Source organism: Tyto alba, unplaced genomic scaffold (genome assembly GCF_018691265.1).
Source record: "Tyto alba isolate M040663 unplaced genomic scaffold, T.alba_DEE_v4.0 Super-Scaffold_16, whole genome shotgun sequence".
Lineage (NCBI taxonomy): Eukaryota > Metazoa > Chordata > Aves > Strigiformes > Tytonidae > Tyto > Tyto alba.
In genome coordinates this window covers 33,638,436-33,656,216 of record NW_024881278.1, presented here as the reverse complement: position 1 = coordinate 33,656,216, position 17,781 = coordinate 33,638,436, and the positions used below count along the sequence as shown (strand labels likewise).

General features: G+C 62.8%; 1 protein-coding gene across 1 annotated transcript in view; it reads left to right on the top strand.

Moving 5' to 3' along the window:
* Window positions 1–17,504, top strand: part of LOC104367939 (cullin-9) — a 32,184-nt gene extending 14,680 nt beyond the window's left edge. The window contains 33 exon segments of the mRNA XM_042789284.1: window positions 1,115–1,305; window positions 1,761–2,127; window positions 3,000–3,231; window positions 3,334–3,439; window positions 3,574–3,801; window positions 3,908–3,998; window positions 4,088–4,259; window positions 4,437–4,542; window positions 4,787–4,882; window positions 4,959–5,134; window positions 5,231–5,364; window positions 5,444–5,620; window positions 5,849–5,961; window positions 6,358–6,540; window positions 6,721–6,758; window positions 6,760–6,879; window positions 7,077–7,287; window positions 7,382–7,559; window positions 7,696–7,841; window positions 7,917–8,034; window positions 8,249–8,451; window positions 8,536–8,795; window positions 8,873–9,236; window positions 9,540–9,680; window positions 11,674–11,838; window positions 11,928–12,091; window positions 12,988–13,081; window positions 13,305–13,379; window positions 13,859–13,969; window positions 14,904–15,021; window positions 15,410–15,543; window positions 15,737–15,828; window positions 16,794–17,504. Of these exon segments, the coding sequence (XP_042645218.1) occupies window positions 1,115–1,305; window positions 1,761–2,127; window positions 3,000–3,231; window positions 3,334–3,439; window positions 3,574–3,801; window positions 3,908–3,998; window positions 4,088–4,259; window positions 4,437–4,542; window positions 4,787–4,882; window positions 4,959–5,134; window positions 5,231–5,364; window positions 5,444–5,620; window positions 5,849–5,961; window positions 6,358–6,540; window positions 6,721–6,758; window positions 6,760–6,879; window positions 7,077–7,287; window positions 7,382–7,559; window positions 7,696–7,841; window positions 7,917–8,034; window positions 8,249–8,451; window positions 8,536–8,795; window positions 8,873–9,236; window positions 9,540–9,680; window positions 11,674–11,838; window positions 11,928–12,091; window positions 12,988–13,081; window positions 13,305–13,379; window positions 13,859–13,969; window positions 14,904–15,021; window positions 15,410–15,543; window positions 15,737–15,828; window positions 16,794–16,992 (5,303 nt within the window). The 3' untranslated portion in view covers window positions 16,993–17,504.
* Window positions 17,505–17,781: the final 277 nt, after the last annotated feature.

The following is a 17,781-nucleotide window of genomic DNA, read 5'->3' as shown; positions in this document are numbered from 1 at the left end:
CATGAAATCAGCAGCTGATTATCCACTCCAAAAAATATTCTTACTGCCAGTTGAAAAGATGGCTTCTACCTTTTTTTAATTAAAGACTTAACTGCACATCAGTTTGAAGTGGCCAAGGTAAAATTGCTTAGGCTTTGCCTTTTGTCTTGGTCTCTCTGATTTTGGTAGGAAGCATGGGCTCTATTTCACTTCTGTGTAGAACTCTTTCCAGTCATCATATCGCACTTGAAAATGGAATTGAAAAAGTAAACACATTCTGCTTTGGATCATGACAGTTGGATAAATGAGCTCATGTTGACTGGCTGTTGGTGATCAGCTGTGGATGCACTTGCTCTTGGCATGCTTGAGCCTCTTGCAGTGGGTTTCAGCCCTTTTCTGTTGAGTCTTGACGTGGTGAACGTCTCCCACCTTGCATTTGCAGAGAGAGCTGCAAGTTGTTGCTTAGCAGATAGAAGCAAGTGTTGATTCAGGCTCTTATTCCTAAATTACCTGCGGAATATCTGACCTACATACCAGATTTTACCGCCCTCTCTTAATTTTGGATGCATTAGCTAAAAGGAGTGTGGTAACTGTGCCATCTCGTTTTGCTTTTGCCTATAAGCATTTGCCCTGTTACCCAGCAGGAGGCATTTGGAAAAGAGAGGAGATCATGGCAGAATTAACCTCCTATCCATTGACACCTCTAGCATCTTGGGCCGGCTCTGTTTCCCCTGCTCCAGCTACGCGGTGGCACCGTGGGTTCTGCTGGTGCTGGGTGGCCCAGTGCGTTGTTGCCCTGGCTGGTCCAGGCGCCGTGGGGACAGGGCTGGGCAGCGGTTGAGCTCGAGCCGCCCGTTTTGAGCCCGTGCTTTTTCTGTTCTGCGGCCCAGAGAGGTTCAGGCGAAGGCGGTAATCCCCGTCTCGCCAGCTTCTGGGCTCTCCTCCCAGCACGGTCCCCGTCTCTGGCCGCCTTCCCGTCTCCCCCCTTTCCCAGGGCAGGCTGGGGGACGGTGGGGCCCCCCCCTGCCCAGAGAGTCCCCGCGAGCCCTTTCCTGGGAGCGTGCGGGGTGTGCGGCAGAGGCTGGGGGCGCTGGCAGAGCTGACAGTGCCCCCTCCTCGCTCTGCTCTCCTGCAGTTGCGCAGCCGTTTCTCCGCCAGCCCTTGGGGGGGCTGTACTCTCTGCCTTACCTGGGGGAGCAGCCGCCCGAGGCCGCAGAGGCCCTGAGCCGTGCCGAGTGGTGGGAGCTGCTCTTCTTCGTGAAGAAGCTGGAAGCCCAGGAGCAGAAAGAGCTCTTCTCTCTCATCCAGCAGGCCCGGGGAGAGCAGGTACGGGCCAGAGCCCGCGGGGCGGCAGTGGGAGGGAGGGAGCGAGGGTTGGGAAGGGGCCGGGGCCCGGGGGAGAGGCTGGCAGGCGTGAGCTGTGCGGGGCCAGCCTGAGCGGAGCAGAGAAGGGGCTGGAACGGGAGCGGGAGCGGGAGCGAGGGCTGGCAAAGGCGCGGGGAGCCGGGCGCAGCAAAGGGGTGAGGCGAGGCGGGAGGAGACGGTGTCCCGCGCCCCGGGGAGAGCGGCCGTGCTCGGCGAGGTTCGGGTGGGCGAGGCGAGCCCCGTGGGGCGATGCTGCGGGCGGGGAGGGCGGGTGGGGGGTGTGGGCCGGGGACAGCCAGGGGAGAGCGGCCCCGGGGGCGCAGCCTGCCTGTCCTCCGTGGGGGCACCGGCCGTCCCGGGGGGGTGTGGGGGGGTGCGTGGGCGTCGCGGGGCTTGAGCCGAGCCCGCCCGTGCAGCTGTCGGAGGGAGACGAAGAAGCCCTGATCCGGCTGTCGGTACCCGCGGCGCTGGCCCCGAAGGTGCTGCAGGTCTTGGAGGAGCGGTGCCAGGGCGGCTCTCGGCGCGACCTGCGCGTCTCCCACACCTACACCAAGTACGCCCTCGGTAGGGGGGCCGGGCAGGATGGCGGGGGGAGCACCGCGGCGTCCCCGAAGGGTGCCGGCTGCAGGAGCGCTGGCCCCGGAGCCCGGGCGGCCGAGGCAGCGGAGGAAGCCCCCGCTGCAGCCCCCGCCGCGGCGGCCAAGGCGGACGCGCAGCTGTTCGGCGAGCTCCTGGAGAGGGAAGGGCTGGCCCTCCCCGAGGTGCCCGAGGAGCAGCTCCGAGGTAACGGGGGGGCTGGGGCACGGGCACGGCGCTGGAGGGGGGCTCTGGGCAGGGCGCGGGGCGCCGGGCCCCCGGGGGGCGGCGGGGGGGGCGCCCGGCGGCCCGGGAGCTGCCGGGGGGCCCCCGCCGCCCCGCTGCCCGTGTCCCTGCTCCCCTCCCTCCCTCCCTCCCCGCCTCCCTCCCTCCCTCCCTCCCTGCCTCCCTGCCTGCCTCCCTCCCTCCCCCCAGCGCTGGGCAGCTCCGAGGGGCTGGGCGAGAGGGGCTCGCCGGCCGAGCTTGCGGCCGCGGTGGCCGCGGGGCAGAGCAGCGGCTCCGCGGTGGGGCTGCGCTCGGCCGGGCTGCGGCACCTGGCGGAGAGCCTGGAGGAGGAGCCCGAGGCGGAGCGGCGAGGCGGCGGAGCCCGGGGCGGGCCGGGCGGCGGGAGCCGCGGGGGAGCCGCGGGGTGCCGCACGGCCCTGCTGCGGGCCGGGGGGGGGCCGGGCTGTCCGGGAGAGGGGCGGGCAGCCCCCCCGGGGCCGAGCCGGCCGCCGGAGAGCCGGGCGGGCGGGGAGGAGGCCGGGCCGGCGGGCCGGCAGCGGGGCCGGGAGGCTCCTGCCGAGGCCGTGCCCTGCCCCCCCCGCAGGGAGACGCTGGCGAAGGCGGCGGCGGAGCTGCCGAGCGCCGGGGCGGCGGAGAAGGCGGCGGCGGCGGCGGCGCTGCGGCTGCTGGCCGCGCTCACGGCCAAGCGCGACTGGCGGGCGGCGTGCGGGCCGCGCGGGCCGGCGTGCAGCGGCGCGGCTCCTCCGCCCCGGGGCAGCAGGGCCGGGCTGGCGGGGAGGGCGGCGGCCGGGGCGCGGGGCGCGGGCTGGAGCCGCCCGTCGTTGTCGCGGCAGGCGGAGAGGCCCCGCGGGCCCCCGGGGACGTGCGGGCGCTCCTGGGCGGCCCCGGGGACGGCGAGTTGGCCGGGGAGGCGGTGGCGGCGCTGGAGCGGCAGCTCTGCGGCGGAGGCGCCGGCCCCTCGGGCGAGGCGGCCCGGCTGCTGCAGGACCGCGGGTGCTTCGGGCTGGTGCTGCGCAGCTTGGAGCTGCTGGGGGCGGAGAAGCCGGCGAGCCTGAGCGTCCTCCGGTGGGTCGGGGGGCCGCGCTCCTGCCGCGGGGGCCGGGCGGGCGCCGCGGCTCGCAGGCCCCGCGGGGGCCGGGCGTGAGCGGGGCCCCCTCTGCCCCGCAGGATCCTGAGCGGGTTCCTGGCCGCTTCCCGGGGGGACGCGCTGCCCTGGCACGAGTGTGTGGAGCCCTGTTTGGCCTCGCTGAGCGCCCACAGCAGCGACCGGGAGGTGCGGGGGGGCCCCGGGACGCGCGGCGGGCGGGGCCGGGGCGCTGCCGCCCGCGGGCGCCGTGGCGCGGGGGGGGGGTCCGGGGGGGGGTTTCCCCGCGCCGGCCCGGCCGCTGACGGCTGCCTGCGGGGCAGGTGGTGCGGGAGGTCGTCGGCTTCCTGCACCGCCTGGCCAGCAGCAGCAAGGACTGCGCGGTGGCGATGTGCCGCCTGGGCGCCCGCGAGACGCTGGCCAAGGCCCTGGCCAAGCAGGGCACGGCTCCGCCGCTGGCGCCAGCCCTGCTCGCCCTGGTGACGGACTGCGAGGAGCACGCCGGCCTCTACCAGAAGCTGACGAGCAGCGTCCTGGCTGGCTGCATGCAGGTGGGGGGCCGGGGGGGGGGAGGCCCCGAAGGTGCCGGGGCTGGGGGCCGCCGGGCTGTTGGCGCCGGGGGCGGCCCCGCGGTGCGAGCCCGGCCCCGTCCCGTAGCTGGTCCTGGGGCAGATCGAGGAGCACCGCCGGAGCCAGCGGCCCATCAGCATCCCCTTGTTCGACGTCTTTCTGCGCAACCTGTGCCGAGGTGAGCGCGGGGAGCGGGAGCCGGCCCCCCGCGCCGGGCAGGGGCTGGCCCGGCCCGGCGGCCGGAGGCTCCGGGTGCTCTCCCCACAGGCTCCGGCGTGGAGGTGAAGGAGGACAAGTGTTGGGAGAAGGTGCAGGTCTCCTCCAACCCCCACCGGGCCGGCAAGCTGACGGACAGGAACCCCAAGACCTACTGGGAGTCGAACGGCAGCAGCGGCTCCCACTTCATCACCGTCCACATGCAGCGTGGCGTGGTGGTCAGGTGGGGCAGGGCTGGGGGGCCTCGGGGGCCAGCGCCCGCGCGGGGAGGAGGGGGCCGTGGGGCGCTGCGCGCGCCCTGCCCCGGCGGCCCCCGGCCGGGCAGCAGCGCGTGGGGCCGGCGGGGGCCGGGGCGGGGCGGTGGGGACTGCCGGGCAGCGCTGCCTGTGCTGCGCTGCAGGGAGATGAGCATGCTGGTGGCCAGCGAGGACTCCAGCTACATGCCGGCCCGCGTTGTGGTGCTGGGGGGAGACAGCCCGGCCGCCGTCCGAACCGAGCTCAACGCGGTGAGTGCGGTGCGGGGCCCCGGGGGGGGCGGGAGGAGGCAGCCGGGGCGGGGGGGACGTGGGCGCGGGCGGCCCCGCAGCCCGGGCTGCGAGCGGGCCGGAGCGCTGGGGCTGCGGCGGGGCCCTGGCGGGGGGCGCAGGGGAGCCCGGGGGGCGAGGGCTTCGGCGGGGGGCGGCCGGGGGAGCGCGCGGGGCGGCCGGCGCTCGCTGCCTGGCACGCTGAGGGTCCGCTGCCTGCCCGCAGGTGACCGTCCTGCCCTCGGACAGCAGAGTGGTCCTGCTGGAGAACATGACCCGCTTCTGGCCCGTCCTCCAGATCCGGGTGAAGCGGTGCCAGCAGGTCGGGGCGCCGGGGAGCCGGCGGCGTGGGGCGTCGGGGCCGTGGCTGCGGAGCTGAGGGTCCCGCTCTGCCGTAGGGCGGCATCGACACCCGCGTGCGCGGCATCGAGGTGCTGGGCCCCAAGCCCACTCTGTGGCCCGTCTTCAAGGAGCAGCTGTGCCGGCGGACGTTCCTCTCCTGCACCGCCCGGGCTCACGCCTGGTGCCAGGAGATCTGCCGTGACCGGGGGCGACTGCTGCAGCTCTTCGGCAAGTGAGTTGCTTCCCGGCTGGCCCGGGGGCGGCGAGCGGGGGCCCTGGGTGCTGGGGCCGTGGCCGTGCCTGGCGCGCTGCCCCGTCGCCCTTGCAGGCTGAACCGGGCGCTGCGGCACGAGCAGGCCTTCGCCGACCGCTTCCTCCCCGACGACGAGGCGGCCTGGGCCTTGGGCAGGACGTTCTGGGAGGCGCTGGTGACCCCCCTGGTGCAGAGCATCACCAGCCCAGGTACCCTGCGCCCCGCGGGGCCCGTCGGGGCCGTGCCCCGGGCCGAGGCGCCCGGCTCTGAGCGCGCGTGGCCTCGCAGACCCCCAGGGCGTCAGTCCCCTGGCCTGGCTGCTGAGCGAGTACCTGGAGAGCGCGGAGCTGTCCGGTCACGCCGCGAGCCGTGGCGCCGTCTTCGGCTCCCGCGTGCGGCGCCTGACGCAGCTCCTGGTGCACGTGGACCCCCGCGGCGCGGAGCCGGAGGAGGCGCGAGCAGCCGGTGAGCGCGGGGCGGCGCTGCCCTCCCGCCCGGCCGCGGGGGGTGGCCGCGGGGTCCTGCTGGGGACAGCCCTGTGGCACAGGGGGCTCCCGAGCCGGGGAAGGGGCCCGCGGCGGCCGTGCCCCCCTCCCCCGGCACCCCCTCTGCCCTGCGCCCCCCCGGGAGAGCGGGAGGCTGCCGCCGGCCGGAGCGTGGGGCCGCGCTGAGCCCGAGGCTGTCCCGTGGCAGGCGGGAAGGACGGGAGGGACGAGGAGGTGCCGGCCAGGGCTGCGGAGGCGGCGGCGAAGTCGAGCGGCCTGCGGAGCATCTGGCGGTGCTGGCGGGACGTGGTGCAGCGGCAGGTAGAGCGGGGAGGGGGCGTGGGACCCCGCAGCGGGTGGGGGGGGGGAGCGGGGGGCGAGGGGCTGCGCCCAGCCTCCGAGGGGCCCGGCGGGGTGCGGGGACGGCCCGGCCGGGCTCGGGCGGCAGCTGGGGCTCCGGGCGGGGAGACGGGTCCGGCGCCCGGCACTTGCTGTGCGGGCGGGCGGGCAGCCGCTGCGCTTGGGTCCTGCCTGCGCGGCCCTGCCCGGCCCTCGGGGCTGCGCTCCGGCCTCCGCGCCCGCCCGCGGCAGCACCGGGGGGGGGGGGGGGGGGCTCCGGTCAGCCCCCGGGCAGGGGGTGGTGGCGGGGGGGCCGCGGCCGTCGCTGCGGGGCCGGTCCCGCTGCGGGGCTCACCCCCCTGGCGCCGCGTCCCGCAGGTGCAGCGGTTCCTGGAGGCGGCAGGGCAGGCGCCGGACCTCGTGGAGCGCTACTGCGGGCTGTACCGGTGGCTGCGCGCCGCCACGGAGGAGCTCTTCGGGCGGCAGGCCGCCTCCGTGCTGGCCCTGGGCCGGGGCTTCGCGGGGGCTCTGCTGCAGCTCCCCTTCCTCACCGCCCTGCACGTGAGTGCCGGGAGCGCGGCGCCGGGGCTTTGGCCGGGGCCCGGCTGCGGGTGCCTCTGGCAGCGCGGCCCCTGCCCGCGAGGAGAGCCCCCGGGCTCCCCCGCTGCTCCCTCCGGGGACGGCGGCGGCGGCGCAGCAGCCCGGCCCCGCGGCCGCCCAGCCAGCCCCGTCCCCTTGCAGGTGAGCGAGCGGTTCGCCCGCTACCTCGACGGGCGGATCCGGGAGCTGCGCGGGGCCGCGGGCAGCACGGGAGCCCCCGCAGCGGCTGCAGCAGCTGCTGGAGCCCTTCGCCGTCCTCGGCGGCCTGGAGCTCGCCCACCCCTTCGAGCACTTCTACCGGTGAGGGCCAGGCGCGGCGGGGGCCGGGGCTGAGCCCGGGCTGGGGGCGGCGGGTGGAGGGAAGGGCCGCGAGGGCGCTGCCGGTCGCCGGAGCCGCGTCCCGGGCCTGGGGCCGGGGCCGGCGCGGCCTCCGGGCGGGTGGCCGGTGGCCGCTGGGCTGGGGCCGGCCCCGGAGCTGACGCTGGCGGCTGCGACAGGCACTACCTGGGGGACCGGCTGCTGGCGCAAGGCCCGTCCTGGCTGGAAGGAGCCGTCGCGGAGCAGCTCGGGCTGTGCTTCCCCAGCCGCTTCCCCCAGGAGATGCTGAGCGACTTGGCCGAGTCGGAGGAGCTGCGGCAGCAGTTTGGCCTCTTCCAGCTGCAGGAGCGGGACAGGCGGCTGCTGGAGCTGGAGGCGGGCCCGGGCGAGGTGAGCGTTGTGCCGGGATGGGGGGGCAGGCTGGGGGCCGCCCGCCCTCCTCGCGGGGCTGCCGGGGCCTGTGCTGAGCCGCCCTCGCGCCCAGGCGCCGGGGCCGGCCTCGGCGGCGGCTGCGCCGGAGGTTGCGCCGGAGGTGAAGGTGCTGGCCCTGTCCCCGCGCTGCTGGCCCGTCCCCCCGTCCTGCTCCATGGCCGAGCCCGGGAGGTTTTTCTCGGCGGCGCTGAGCTCCCCCCTGGCCGCGTTTGCCGACTTCTGCAGGCGGCGTGAGTGGCCGTGGCGGCGGGCGCGCGGGTCTCGCCGGGGCCCCCGCGGCAGCCGGGCCGTGCCGGGCCGTGCCGGGAGCAGAGCGCCCGGGGGGGGCCCGGCCCCCGGCCCCCGTGCTGACGCCGTCCCTGGCAGGCCAGCTCCGGCCGGGCCGGGCGGGCGCGAAGCCCCGGCGGTTGCAGTGGACGTGGCTGGGCCGTGCCGAGCTGCGCTTCGGGGACTGCGTCCTCCACGTCTCCACGCTGCAGATGTACATCCTGCTGCGCTTCAACGACGCCGAGGTAGGGGCCGGGGCTGCGGCGGGGGGTCCCCGGGGGCGCTGGGGGCTGGGCGCTCCCCTCCCACCCTTCCCGCAGGAGGTGGCTGTGGAGGCCCTGCTGCAGGCGACGGGGCTCCCGGCCGCCCTGGTGCACCAGGCGCTGACGCCGCTGACCCGCAGCGAGGGCGTCCTGGCGCGGAGCCGCACGCCGGGGGGTGAGCGTGGGGCCGGGGCAGCCCTGCTCGGAGCCCCGCGGGGGGGCCGGGGCGGGGGGGGCGAGCGGGCGGGGGCGGGCCGGGGGGCCGGGGGCGCGCACGGGCTTGGGGCTGCTGCTCGGGGCCGGGGAGGGCGGCGGCGGGAGGCCCCGGGCCGGGCCCACGGCCCCGGGGGGCTCCGTCGGGGCTCGGCTGACCCGGGCCTGGGTGCCAGCTCCAGGCGTGCTGCGGCTGAACCGGGCAGCCCTGGCCCAGGCCTCCGGCCGCCCCCTGAGGCTGCTGCCCCAGCAGAGGTACCTCCGGGCGGAGAGGGCCGAGGTCGGCAGCCTGGAGAGGAAGAGGAACGTCCTCTGCTGCCTCATCACCCGCATCCTCAAGGCGGAGAAGCAGCTCCACATCGACAACCTGGTGTTCAAGGTAGGGAGGGCTGGAGGGGCGCCGAGGGGCTGCCTGGGTGCTGTGCTGCACTGCAGCCCCCGCGGGGCTCCCTTGCTGCTGCAGGTGGTTGACGCCTGCCAGAAGGGCGAGCTGGGGCCGAGGCTGCAGTTCCTGAGCTTCTGCTGCCACAGCGTGGACGTGCTGTCCTGCGTCCTGCACCTGCTGAACCAGGGCTACCTCCGGCGCCAGGAGGCGAGGCCTCACGTCTTGGAATACGTTTCGGCCGAACCCGCAACGCCTCCTGGGGGCCAGGCACAGATGGTTTTCCAGGTCAGGCCGTCAGAGGCATCTCCGGATGAGGAGAGCACGGACTGCCTGTCTTGGTAGGGATGCGTGTCACCAGGTGTGCGTGGGTGTGCCTCTCCACCCTGCCTGGACGTGACACGTTTTTCCGTGTCAGGTTGGATCCTGGCATCGACACGTCGGAGGATGTTCTCATGGCAATGCTGCAGATGCCCATGGGGCACACGCTTAGTCCAGAGGAGGCAAAGCTGCTCATGAACCAGACAGTACAGCAGATCCAGGATACTCTGAGCATCCCGGATGATGTTGCTCAGCACCTCCTCATGCACTGCAGGTGGAATGTGGATTTCCTGATCCAGTGCTATGTGGAGAACCGCGAGACCCTGCTCATCTCCTCGGGGCTGCAAGTGCAGGATGCCCAGCCTGCCCTGAGCCCAGGAACCCACTGCCCAGTCTGTGTGAACCAGCTGTGTCCCACTGAGAAGCCACCGACCCTCTGTTGCATGCACTACTGCTGCAAGGTGAAGGTCCTGGGGTGTTTGGCTTCTGTAACTTGGTAGGGAATCGCTGCCTACTTGGAGCAGCTGTTCTTTGAAGCTGTTACGAGGTGATTTCCACAGAGCTCATACGTTCTGTTCTCTCAGCTCCCTCGTTCGTTGTGATCTTTCAGTTCTTGATTAGCCTGTTCCCCCTTTTTAAGTACTTACCCGTGGTTTGTGGTGGTTTGGTGAACCTTCTGCTGGGTGGGATGGGCTGCTGGGGTCACCCGACACAGGTGGTGCGGCTCCTGTTGAGCTCTGATCTCTCCTCTTCTGCCTTCACAGTCCTGTTGGAGGGAGTATCTCACGACTCGCATTGAGCAGAACATGGTTGTCAACTGCACCTGTCCCATATCTGAGTGCCGGGCACAGCCAACTACAGCCTTCATTTATTCCATCATTTCCTCCAAGGAGATCATAGCCAAGGTGAAGTAGGAGAGGTGGTTACTTGGTGGCCAAGCTCTGTTTCATTTTAGTCAGCCCTAGCAGATAATCTTGCTGCAGCTTTTCCCCTTTCCGTTATTAAGACTGGCAGTGTGGTAATTGAGGCAGAGCAGATTTCTGCCCCGCGGTGTCTGTTGTCTCTGATCACGGTCAATACCAGCTATTCAGGAAAGAATAACATCAGCAAAAGACCACAGTGGAATTTCCTCTAAACATGTCTCCAGCAAACGTTTCAGGTGCATCCTTAGTTGAGGACCAAGTGAGAGCTTTGGTAGCAGCTCATGACAAACATCTGCTGCTGGTGTGCTGAAAGCAATTGTAAAATCTGGGGCAAATGAAGAGAAAACATTTGAGCAATTTTTTTTCTCACTGCATCAGTGACCCCAGCGTCCTTTCTGTTCCCTTGTTAGTCTCTGTCTTTGAGCACCTCAGGTTTTTGTGAAGGTGACACAAGTTACCACGTCGGACTTCATCTGTTAAATCTGTGTGGGTCTCCAGACATCTCTAAACCAGGCTTCCTGAGCTCTGCTCACCTTAGTCCTCAGTCAGCAGAGGGCAGCAGGAGCTGCCTGTTCTGAGGCAGAAGCTACTTTTCCTCCCTATTCTTTCAGTTTTCAGTTATTAGCTGAATGCTCTCCCCACCATAGAGCTGTGGCTGCCGCATGACAGACTCTTGTTAATTGGTGGACAGAACAGACGTCTCACTTGTTTTCCACTGCTCTGTTGTTTGACAGGTTTCCACCAGCAATTGCATCCCCCAAAATATTCTTCTATTCCAGCTTGTTACTGTCATTATGATGTGTAAACATTCATAAGGAGAAGCGAACAGTAGTCCTAAAGACTGCTCTATTTTATAATTTTTCTTTAAGCTTGTATACTGGCAACCAAAATGGGCAAGGCTAGAGAAAAGCATTTCCTTCTGTGTATCTTCTGTATCTTGTTTTCTAGGAGTGCTTGGAGAGTTAGTGCATGTATCTGGGCAGTTCCTACTGGCCTTGCAAGTCCTGTAGTCGTGCCTATCTGAGAGCAGGATTTAGTATCCTGTTGCTATGACTATTTTATATTTAAAAAAAAAAAAACCAAACCTGCAGGTCAACATAAATTGCGGTGAATTTTAACAAGTTGCTCCAATGCTCTCAGTGAAATGTTCTCCGTTTCCCTTTTTGCTCAGTGAGTGGTATGGCTGAAGTGTTAATACCTTGTGCAGAGTCACGCATACGCTCACAGAATAATTTAAGTTGCAATAATCAGTGGAGATCTCTGGTCCAACCCTGTACTCAAAATAGCCAGATCACTGCGTGAAGATCTAACGCTGAAGTTAAAACGAACCGCTCCGGGTTCAGTCCTCTCTGCATTTTGTGTTTAGGTAGCACTAGGCAGTGGCAAGATCCCCCTCTGGTGCCTTTTCCCCATGCTGAACAAACCCAGCTCCCTCAGCCTCCCCTCAATACATTCTGTGCTCCAGCCCCTGGCTGTCTTGAGACGTTTTCCCTCATCTGTCAGTGTCCATCTTGTACCTGGAAGCCCAAACTGTTCCCAGTGCCCAACTGTGTCACCAGTGCTAAACAGCTGCGAGAAACCCCCTTCCCTTGCCTGCTGGCTGCACTCTTTTTTTGAACAGCAAGGGGAGTGGGACGTTGGGACAGGTTGGGTGGAGAGACATGTAGTCTCTCTCCTTGGCTGTGCTCAAAACCCAGCTGGACGTGGTCCTGAGTAACCCTGCTTTGAGCTGGAAGGGTTGGACTAATTTTTACCTCCAGAAGTGCCTTTCAACCTCAGCTGTTCTGTGATTATATGAGACAGCCTCCAGGTACGACACGGGGGGGTGGGGAATTTGCACAAAGAGAACAAAAGAGTAAACTCACTTTGTGCTGTTCCCTTGTGAGCAGTTCGGCCAGAGGCGCCTGACCCCGCTTGTAAAGCCAAACCTTGCAGCTTCTCTGCTTTAAATCTCCTTCCTGGCTTCTCATTGCAGTATGAAAAAGCCCTCCTCAGAGTGTATGTTGAGTGTTGCTCCAACCTGACGTGGTGCACCAATCCTCAGGGCTGTGATCAGATTCTCCTCAAGGATGGGCTTGGCTACGGGGCAGCCTGTTCTAAGTGCTCCTGGATATCCTGCTTCAACTGCAACTTCCCAGAGGTGAGGCGGAGCTGGGTCACGGGCTATGCTGTCTTGGGTTTGGCACACACTGTTCTGCTTTTGCGTGGTTGACTGGCTCTCTCTTTCAGGCCCATTATCCTGCCAGCTGCAGCCACATGTCTCAGTGGGTGGATGATGATGGGTACTATGAGGGAATGACAACTGAAGCCCAGAGCAAACATCTGGCTAAACTCATTTCGAAGCACTGCCCAAGCTGCCAGGCTCAGATAGAGAAAAATGAGGGGTGCCTGCAGTAAGTATCCCTTTTTGTTTGCTACTGGAGAGGGCAAAGACGTACAGTTAGGTCCATGGTGCTTTTTTTTTATTTTGGGCTGTGGAGTAAGAGTTACAGCAGGTCTATTTTATAGTTTCAGAAGAATGAGTGATTGCTTTATTGCTTTTAATTCCTGTGAAAAGCGGAAGGTTTACCAGCATTCAGAGTTAAATCCATCGATAGCTCTGTAGTAGAACCAACACTCATTTTGCAGTACTTTTTTACAGTGCACACTTGTCTATTCTCAGAATCCACTGTAGATATACAGAGGTGCAGGGGAGGGGATAGCTCGGCACTGCTTTTTCTTTCATGCTCACCTATTCCTGCAGCTCTAAGGAATTTTCTTCTAACTGCCCCTTTTGAATTGTCTTGGATCCCTGGCAGCTTTTTATATGATAGGGGTGTTACCTCCAGCTTTGAAGCCAGGGTTTCGGAGTCACCACTGTTTTTTTTTTCCTCTTGCTCTGGCACAGCCCGTAGTGCCCGGCTGTGATTTGTCCCCACATGTTGCGTGCGGCCCTCGGGCTGTGCGGTGCCTTTCTGCCCTGGGGAGTGCTGCATTACTGAGGTGAGGGGCTCAGGTGGCTCTCGCTCCCAGCTGTGGAATTCTTAGTTCACCCTTCAAGTGCTTGGTAAGCTGGTACTGTGAGATTGTGCTTCTAGTTTACCCGGCTCCTTTTTGGAGGCACAGCGACTGGACTTAAGCATCATCTGCTTCCAGAAAAGGCTTTAAAAAATACCTGCATAGTACTGAGTGAGTGGGAGTGACTAGGTCGCACGCTCCAGCCCTGTGATACAGGGGAGCACTGGGAGGAACTGTCTGCAGGTGGCTGTGAAGACCGATTGATTCCCATTGTTCTTCTCCTACCGTGCAGTATGACGTGTGCAAAGTGTAATCACGGCTTCTGTTGGCGTTGCCTCAAGCCCTGGAGGCCAACCCATAAGGATTATTACAACTGCTCTGCTATGGTGAGTAATTTGCTGTATCCCAGTGGTTCGTGCTTGCGGTCAGATGCACCTGGCCTCTGGGAGAGAGGGGGTGAGGATCTCAGCTCGGGCCCTTTACTCTGGGCTTTGTGAGCTTGCCAGTAATATCGATGGCGTTGTCAAGTCAGCGTGTGTGGTAGCCACTTCCAGGCAACCCTGGTGCTTGAGGGCAGTCGCTACAGGTCAGTTCTGCCTTTCCTTTCAGGTGAGTAAAGCGGCTTGGCAGGAGAAGCGTTTCCAGGATTACAATGAGAGATGCACCTTTCATCATCGTGCAAGGGTAAGGCCTCCTCTTTTTGCAGATGCAGGCTTAGGCCAGGTGAGCAGGACAGTTTCTGTTGTGCCTCAGTGTATTTCCCCTGAAGCTGAGAATCAGGCTTGGGATCCAGGTGGGGATGCCTGGTCATTTCACCCTTGCTCTGACGCAAGGGGTACTTCTTGGCCCGCTTTCTTCTACCAAGTCTGTTGTGGAAACTCAACGCCTAACTTGTGTTCAGATGCTCAGACTGAATGCAGTACCTGGGAGCGATGGCAACTGAAGGCTGACCTCTGTCTAGAGCTGAGATACTGTAAAAGGTTGAAGTGATGGCACAGTACAGATGTCCGAGTTGGACGCAGTAAATGCTCTCCTGCTGCCTGCATCTGCTGGGCTGGCACTTCAGGATGCTTAGCAATTATTGGTGTAGAAGGTGCTATTTTTTCGATCTTGTGGAGCTTGACATTGACTTTTTTTTTTTTCCCCTCCTTCAATTATTGCAGGAATTTGCCACGAGTCTGAGGAACAGAGTTTCTTCCATCAGTGAGATGCCAAAAATTAGGTCTTTGACTTTTGTTCTTCATGCCTGCAAAGTGCTAGAGCAGGCACGGAAGGTAAGGCTGGATAAACCTCAGCAAGCATGTTAGGTCTAATTCTATAGGTGTGCTTTATGTCTTTCTTAAAGCGAGGAGACACCAACCTTGCTCTACTCCAAGCAAGGGGAGTCAGAAAAAGCTTGAGGGGAGGAACAGCATCAGGACAGGGGAAGAGCTCGTGTTTGCCTTTCCCTGTTCTCACTCTGAGTTGGGCTCTGTCTGCGGCGTTCCTCACAGTCAGGACATTGGATTTGGAGCTTAGCTCAAGTTGGCGCCGTGGAATCAGCACAAGGATCTATATTCAGGGTTTTCATAAACTGGGTTTGGTCCATTCCAGTTTGAAATGCCCCCATGGTGGTACTTACCTTTTGAAAGCTCTCCCGATGCCGTGTTAGTTAGGAAGTCCCTCTCAGTGCTCACATTATGATTTTCCTTCCTTAATTTCATGAGCCGTGGGTGTGTTGGGAGCACTGAGTTACCTACTGCATAGCCACGTGGTGAAAGATTTCCAGTGCAGCCGCTGGATGTGTGCAGCAAGCCTGTGACAGCCCAGGCCTGCAATGTCTTCTATCCCCTCAAACACAGAAAGGAGATGGGAATTGCCTTTGCAGTATTGCCTTTGCAATACACGCCTTGTTTGTGCAGGCAGAGTGGATTTTGAGAGAGGCCCATGGAACGAGGGTGTCTGACCCACTATGGTAGCCCCTGTGGGTGCCAGGATACATATCACTGTTGCTTGCTGCCGTTGGCTTTTCTGGCTCATTTCTTTAAATGGAAACAGTGGTCTTGTTCCTGCTGAGGGCCTGGAATGGCTTTAGGGGTCGTTCATTCACAACAGGAGTTCTCTCAGCCACTGATACCTGAGGAAGGCTGGAAGGGTTTGATGCTGCTCTCTCCTTGCCCTCTCTGAAGCTGAAGGAGGATGTTTACAGCACGATCCATACTCCTGCAGGTGCTGGCCTACTCCTGTGTGTACAGCTACTATAACCAGGACCATGAGAGCATGGACGTTGTGGAACAGCAGACTGAGAGCCTCGAGCTGCACACTAATGCTCTGCAGATCCTTCTGGGTAAGTCCTGCAGCCTCTCAAAGGAGAGACTAGCGTTCCCAGCTGTCTGATTGGAAGGGTGGCAGCTCTGTAGTGGGGCGATAGCACACGCGCCAGCACCCAGCTGGTCTCTCTCACTGGTCCCAGCCCGTTTTTGCCGCCTTGATGTGATTTCTGGGAAGTCCACTGAAGCAGTTTGGCTGCCGGTGGAGATTGGTGCAGTAGAGGAGCAACGTGTTCCTTTCTGAAAGGGGAGTGTGTGTGCACGGGAGGCCTAAGTAGCTGTGAGAACTTCATGATTGGAGCCAAGGGACTGCTTCACAGTCGGGTTCCATAAACAAAGCCCAGGGAATCGGTCTGTGCTTGAGAGTGTGGGAAGCAGCGTGACTTTGTTGGCCTTGAATTGCAGAGGAAGCCCTGCTGCAGTACCAGGACCTGGCCTGTTCTCTTCAGCTCCTGAAAGCAGAGCATTTCAGTACTGGTTTGGAGTTGGTACACCAGATCAAGGAGCGTCTCTTCGCAATTCTCTGGCACTCCACACAGGTGAAGTCCCCACGCCCGTTAGTGGCTTGTCTTGCTCTGGTCTAGTTTGACCTTGGGCAAACCTAGAAAGGGGCTTGATCAGCTGAGGGGATAACCTCTGTGCAGCGTGTGTGTAGGGAAGGGGTTGGCATCACAAAATACACCCCAAATCACGCGTTGTCTCTCTCTTCTGGCTGTTCTTCCGTGCTAGCAGGATTTCCATGTTGGGCTCCAGACTTCGGCAGATCCTGGTCAGAGAAGGGTGGAACTCTCAAATGTGCCTGCTTCAGCCCCTGCCTTTATAGGGTGAGTTTTCCTGGCGGGGTACCAAGGAAAGGCTGGGGGAGTGCAGACAAAAAGCAGGTGGCCAGTTTTCTCCCGTGTTCACTGACAGACAGAAGAGTTGGTCACAGATACTGATTACTTGCATCCTGTGTTGTGGTTTGAGATAACAACGTAAGTGACACAGTGGTGCAGGGGGACCAGCAAAACCTCCACTTGGTATGCAGGCATGGTCGAGAAAGTTCCGTCACTGGCAGATGTGGTTAGGGAAGTTGCTGCCCCTGGACTCTCTTGGGTTTCTGTAGAGAGTCACACTCTCTTCGTCAGAGTTGTATCAGAGATCTAGGAGGTGTCTAGGTGAGAGAAGCAAGAATACATGGGGGGGAGATGGAAGGGCCTGCCATTTATTTTACAAAGGGAATGGAGAAGAGGTGACACAGCCATAAAATAACGTGTTGGGAGGTGAAATGGCTGGTTTGTCGTTTCCCTGTCCTAGAGGACTGAGCTGTCAGGTGTTAAATATGGAAAGTGATGAGCTTGAAACAAAGTCCATCCCTGTATGACATGCAGTTTAAACCAAGAAATCCCAACGGGCGTCTGCTGTCCCAGTGTAACCAATCCCCTCTGACAGCTGCTGTATTGCCAGGAGCTGAACGGGGTGCTGGGTGTTGCAAGAAAGAATGACAGCTGAGTCAAGAGACACTGTTTCAGAGCAGGGTTTCTGGTCTGCTCGGAGTGAGGTTGAGACACCAGAGCTGGTGGCGGCCAGCAGCTTGTTGGCCCAGTCACAGGTGGCTCTGACACAGCCCTGTGCTGCGTGCGTGGAAAAGGCCGTTTCACCCCCACCTCCTGGGCGCGTCTGCGTGGCTGCTGCCGCCCCTGAGGCGCGTCGGTGGGTGGGGAGGCTGAGGTGGTGGTAGGAGGGAGGATGAGGGTGGTGGGAGGCTGGCTTCACAGCCAGGGCTCTGCTTTGGTGCTCTCCTCAACAGGCCAAAAAGTACCGTCTTCTGCAACTCCCCCAACACAGATGAAGGTGGCAAAGAGGTTGAAGATGAGGAGTATGAACCGCAGTGGCAGGTAGACTACGATGACGATGACGACCTTGATGAAGACAACTTTCTGTTCGATGACGAGTCAGATAACCTTGACTGTGATTCTTACTTTGATGATGATGATGCCTATGACTAGAGGCGGGCTGTCACCCCGCCTGCCAGCCTGGACCTCTGACTCTACTCTGTTTTGACTCCTTTGCGTTGTTGTCTTTCCTCAAAGGCGGTGAGGAGCTCTCAGGTGGAATGAAGAGACATTTCCTCCAGGGGCTCCTTGCTCACTGACTCTCCTTTAATATGCAGAAACATTGTTCTGGACAGATGGGCTGTGTTACTGTGGCCACCTCTCTGAGAAAGACGTTTCCTCGCCGTTCTCCCTTCTCTCCATTTTTGCCCATAGGTATCTAATTGATTTAGAAAGTATCTAATTGATTTAGAAAGTCACAGTCCAGCTGAAAACTGAGGACTGCTTGCCGCCTGTTAAATGACTGTTTGGTGTCCTTGGGCTTGCTCTCCCCAAGGATTGGGTACAGGTGAGCGTGGCACCTGCCCTAGCGTGGCACTGTCTAATCCAGCCAGGGTCTAGAAGTAAAGTGATGTGTGTACACTCAAGTCAAAGCCTCCCACCTGGAGCTGGTGGGATTCCCTGCAGAGCCGCGGGTGGATGTGGTTCAGTGCATTCCTCTAGTTGAGGGGGACAGCTTTTTTGCGGTTTGTCCTGGTTTGAGCTCAGAGGGCAACTGGGCACCACACAGCTGCTCACTCCTCCCTTCCACCCCAGCTATGAGAAGGGAAAAATAAGCCGGACTTGGGATTTGAGATAGGACAGGGAGGGGCAGATCACCCATTGTGGTCACGGGCAAGAGGCAGACTCGTTAGGGGAAGAAGAAAAGAACAGACATTTATTACAGACACTAACAACACATAC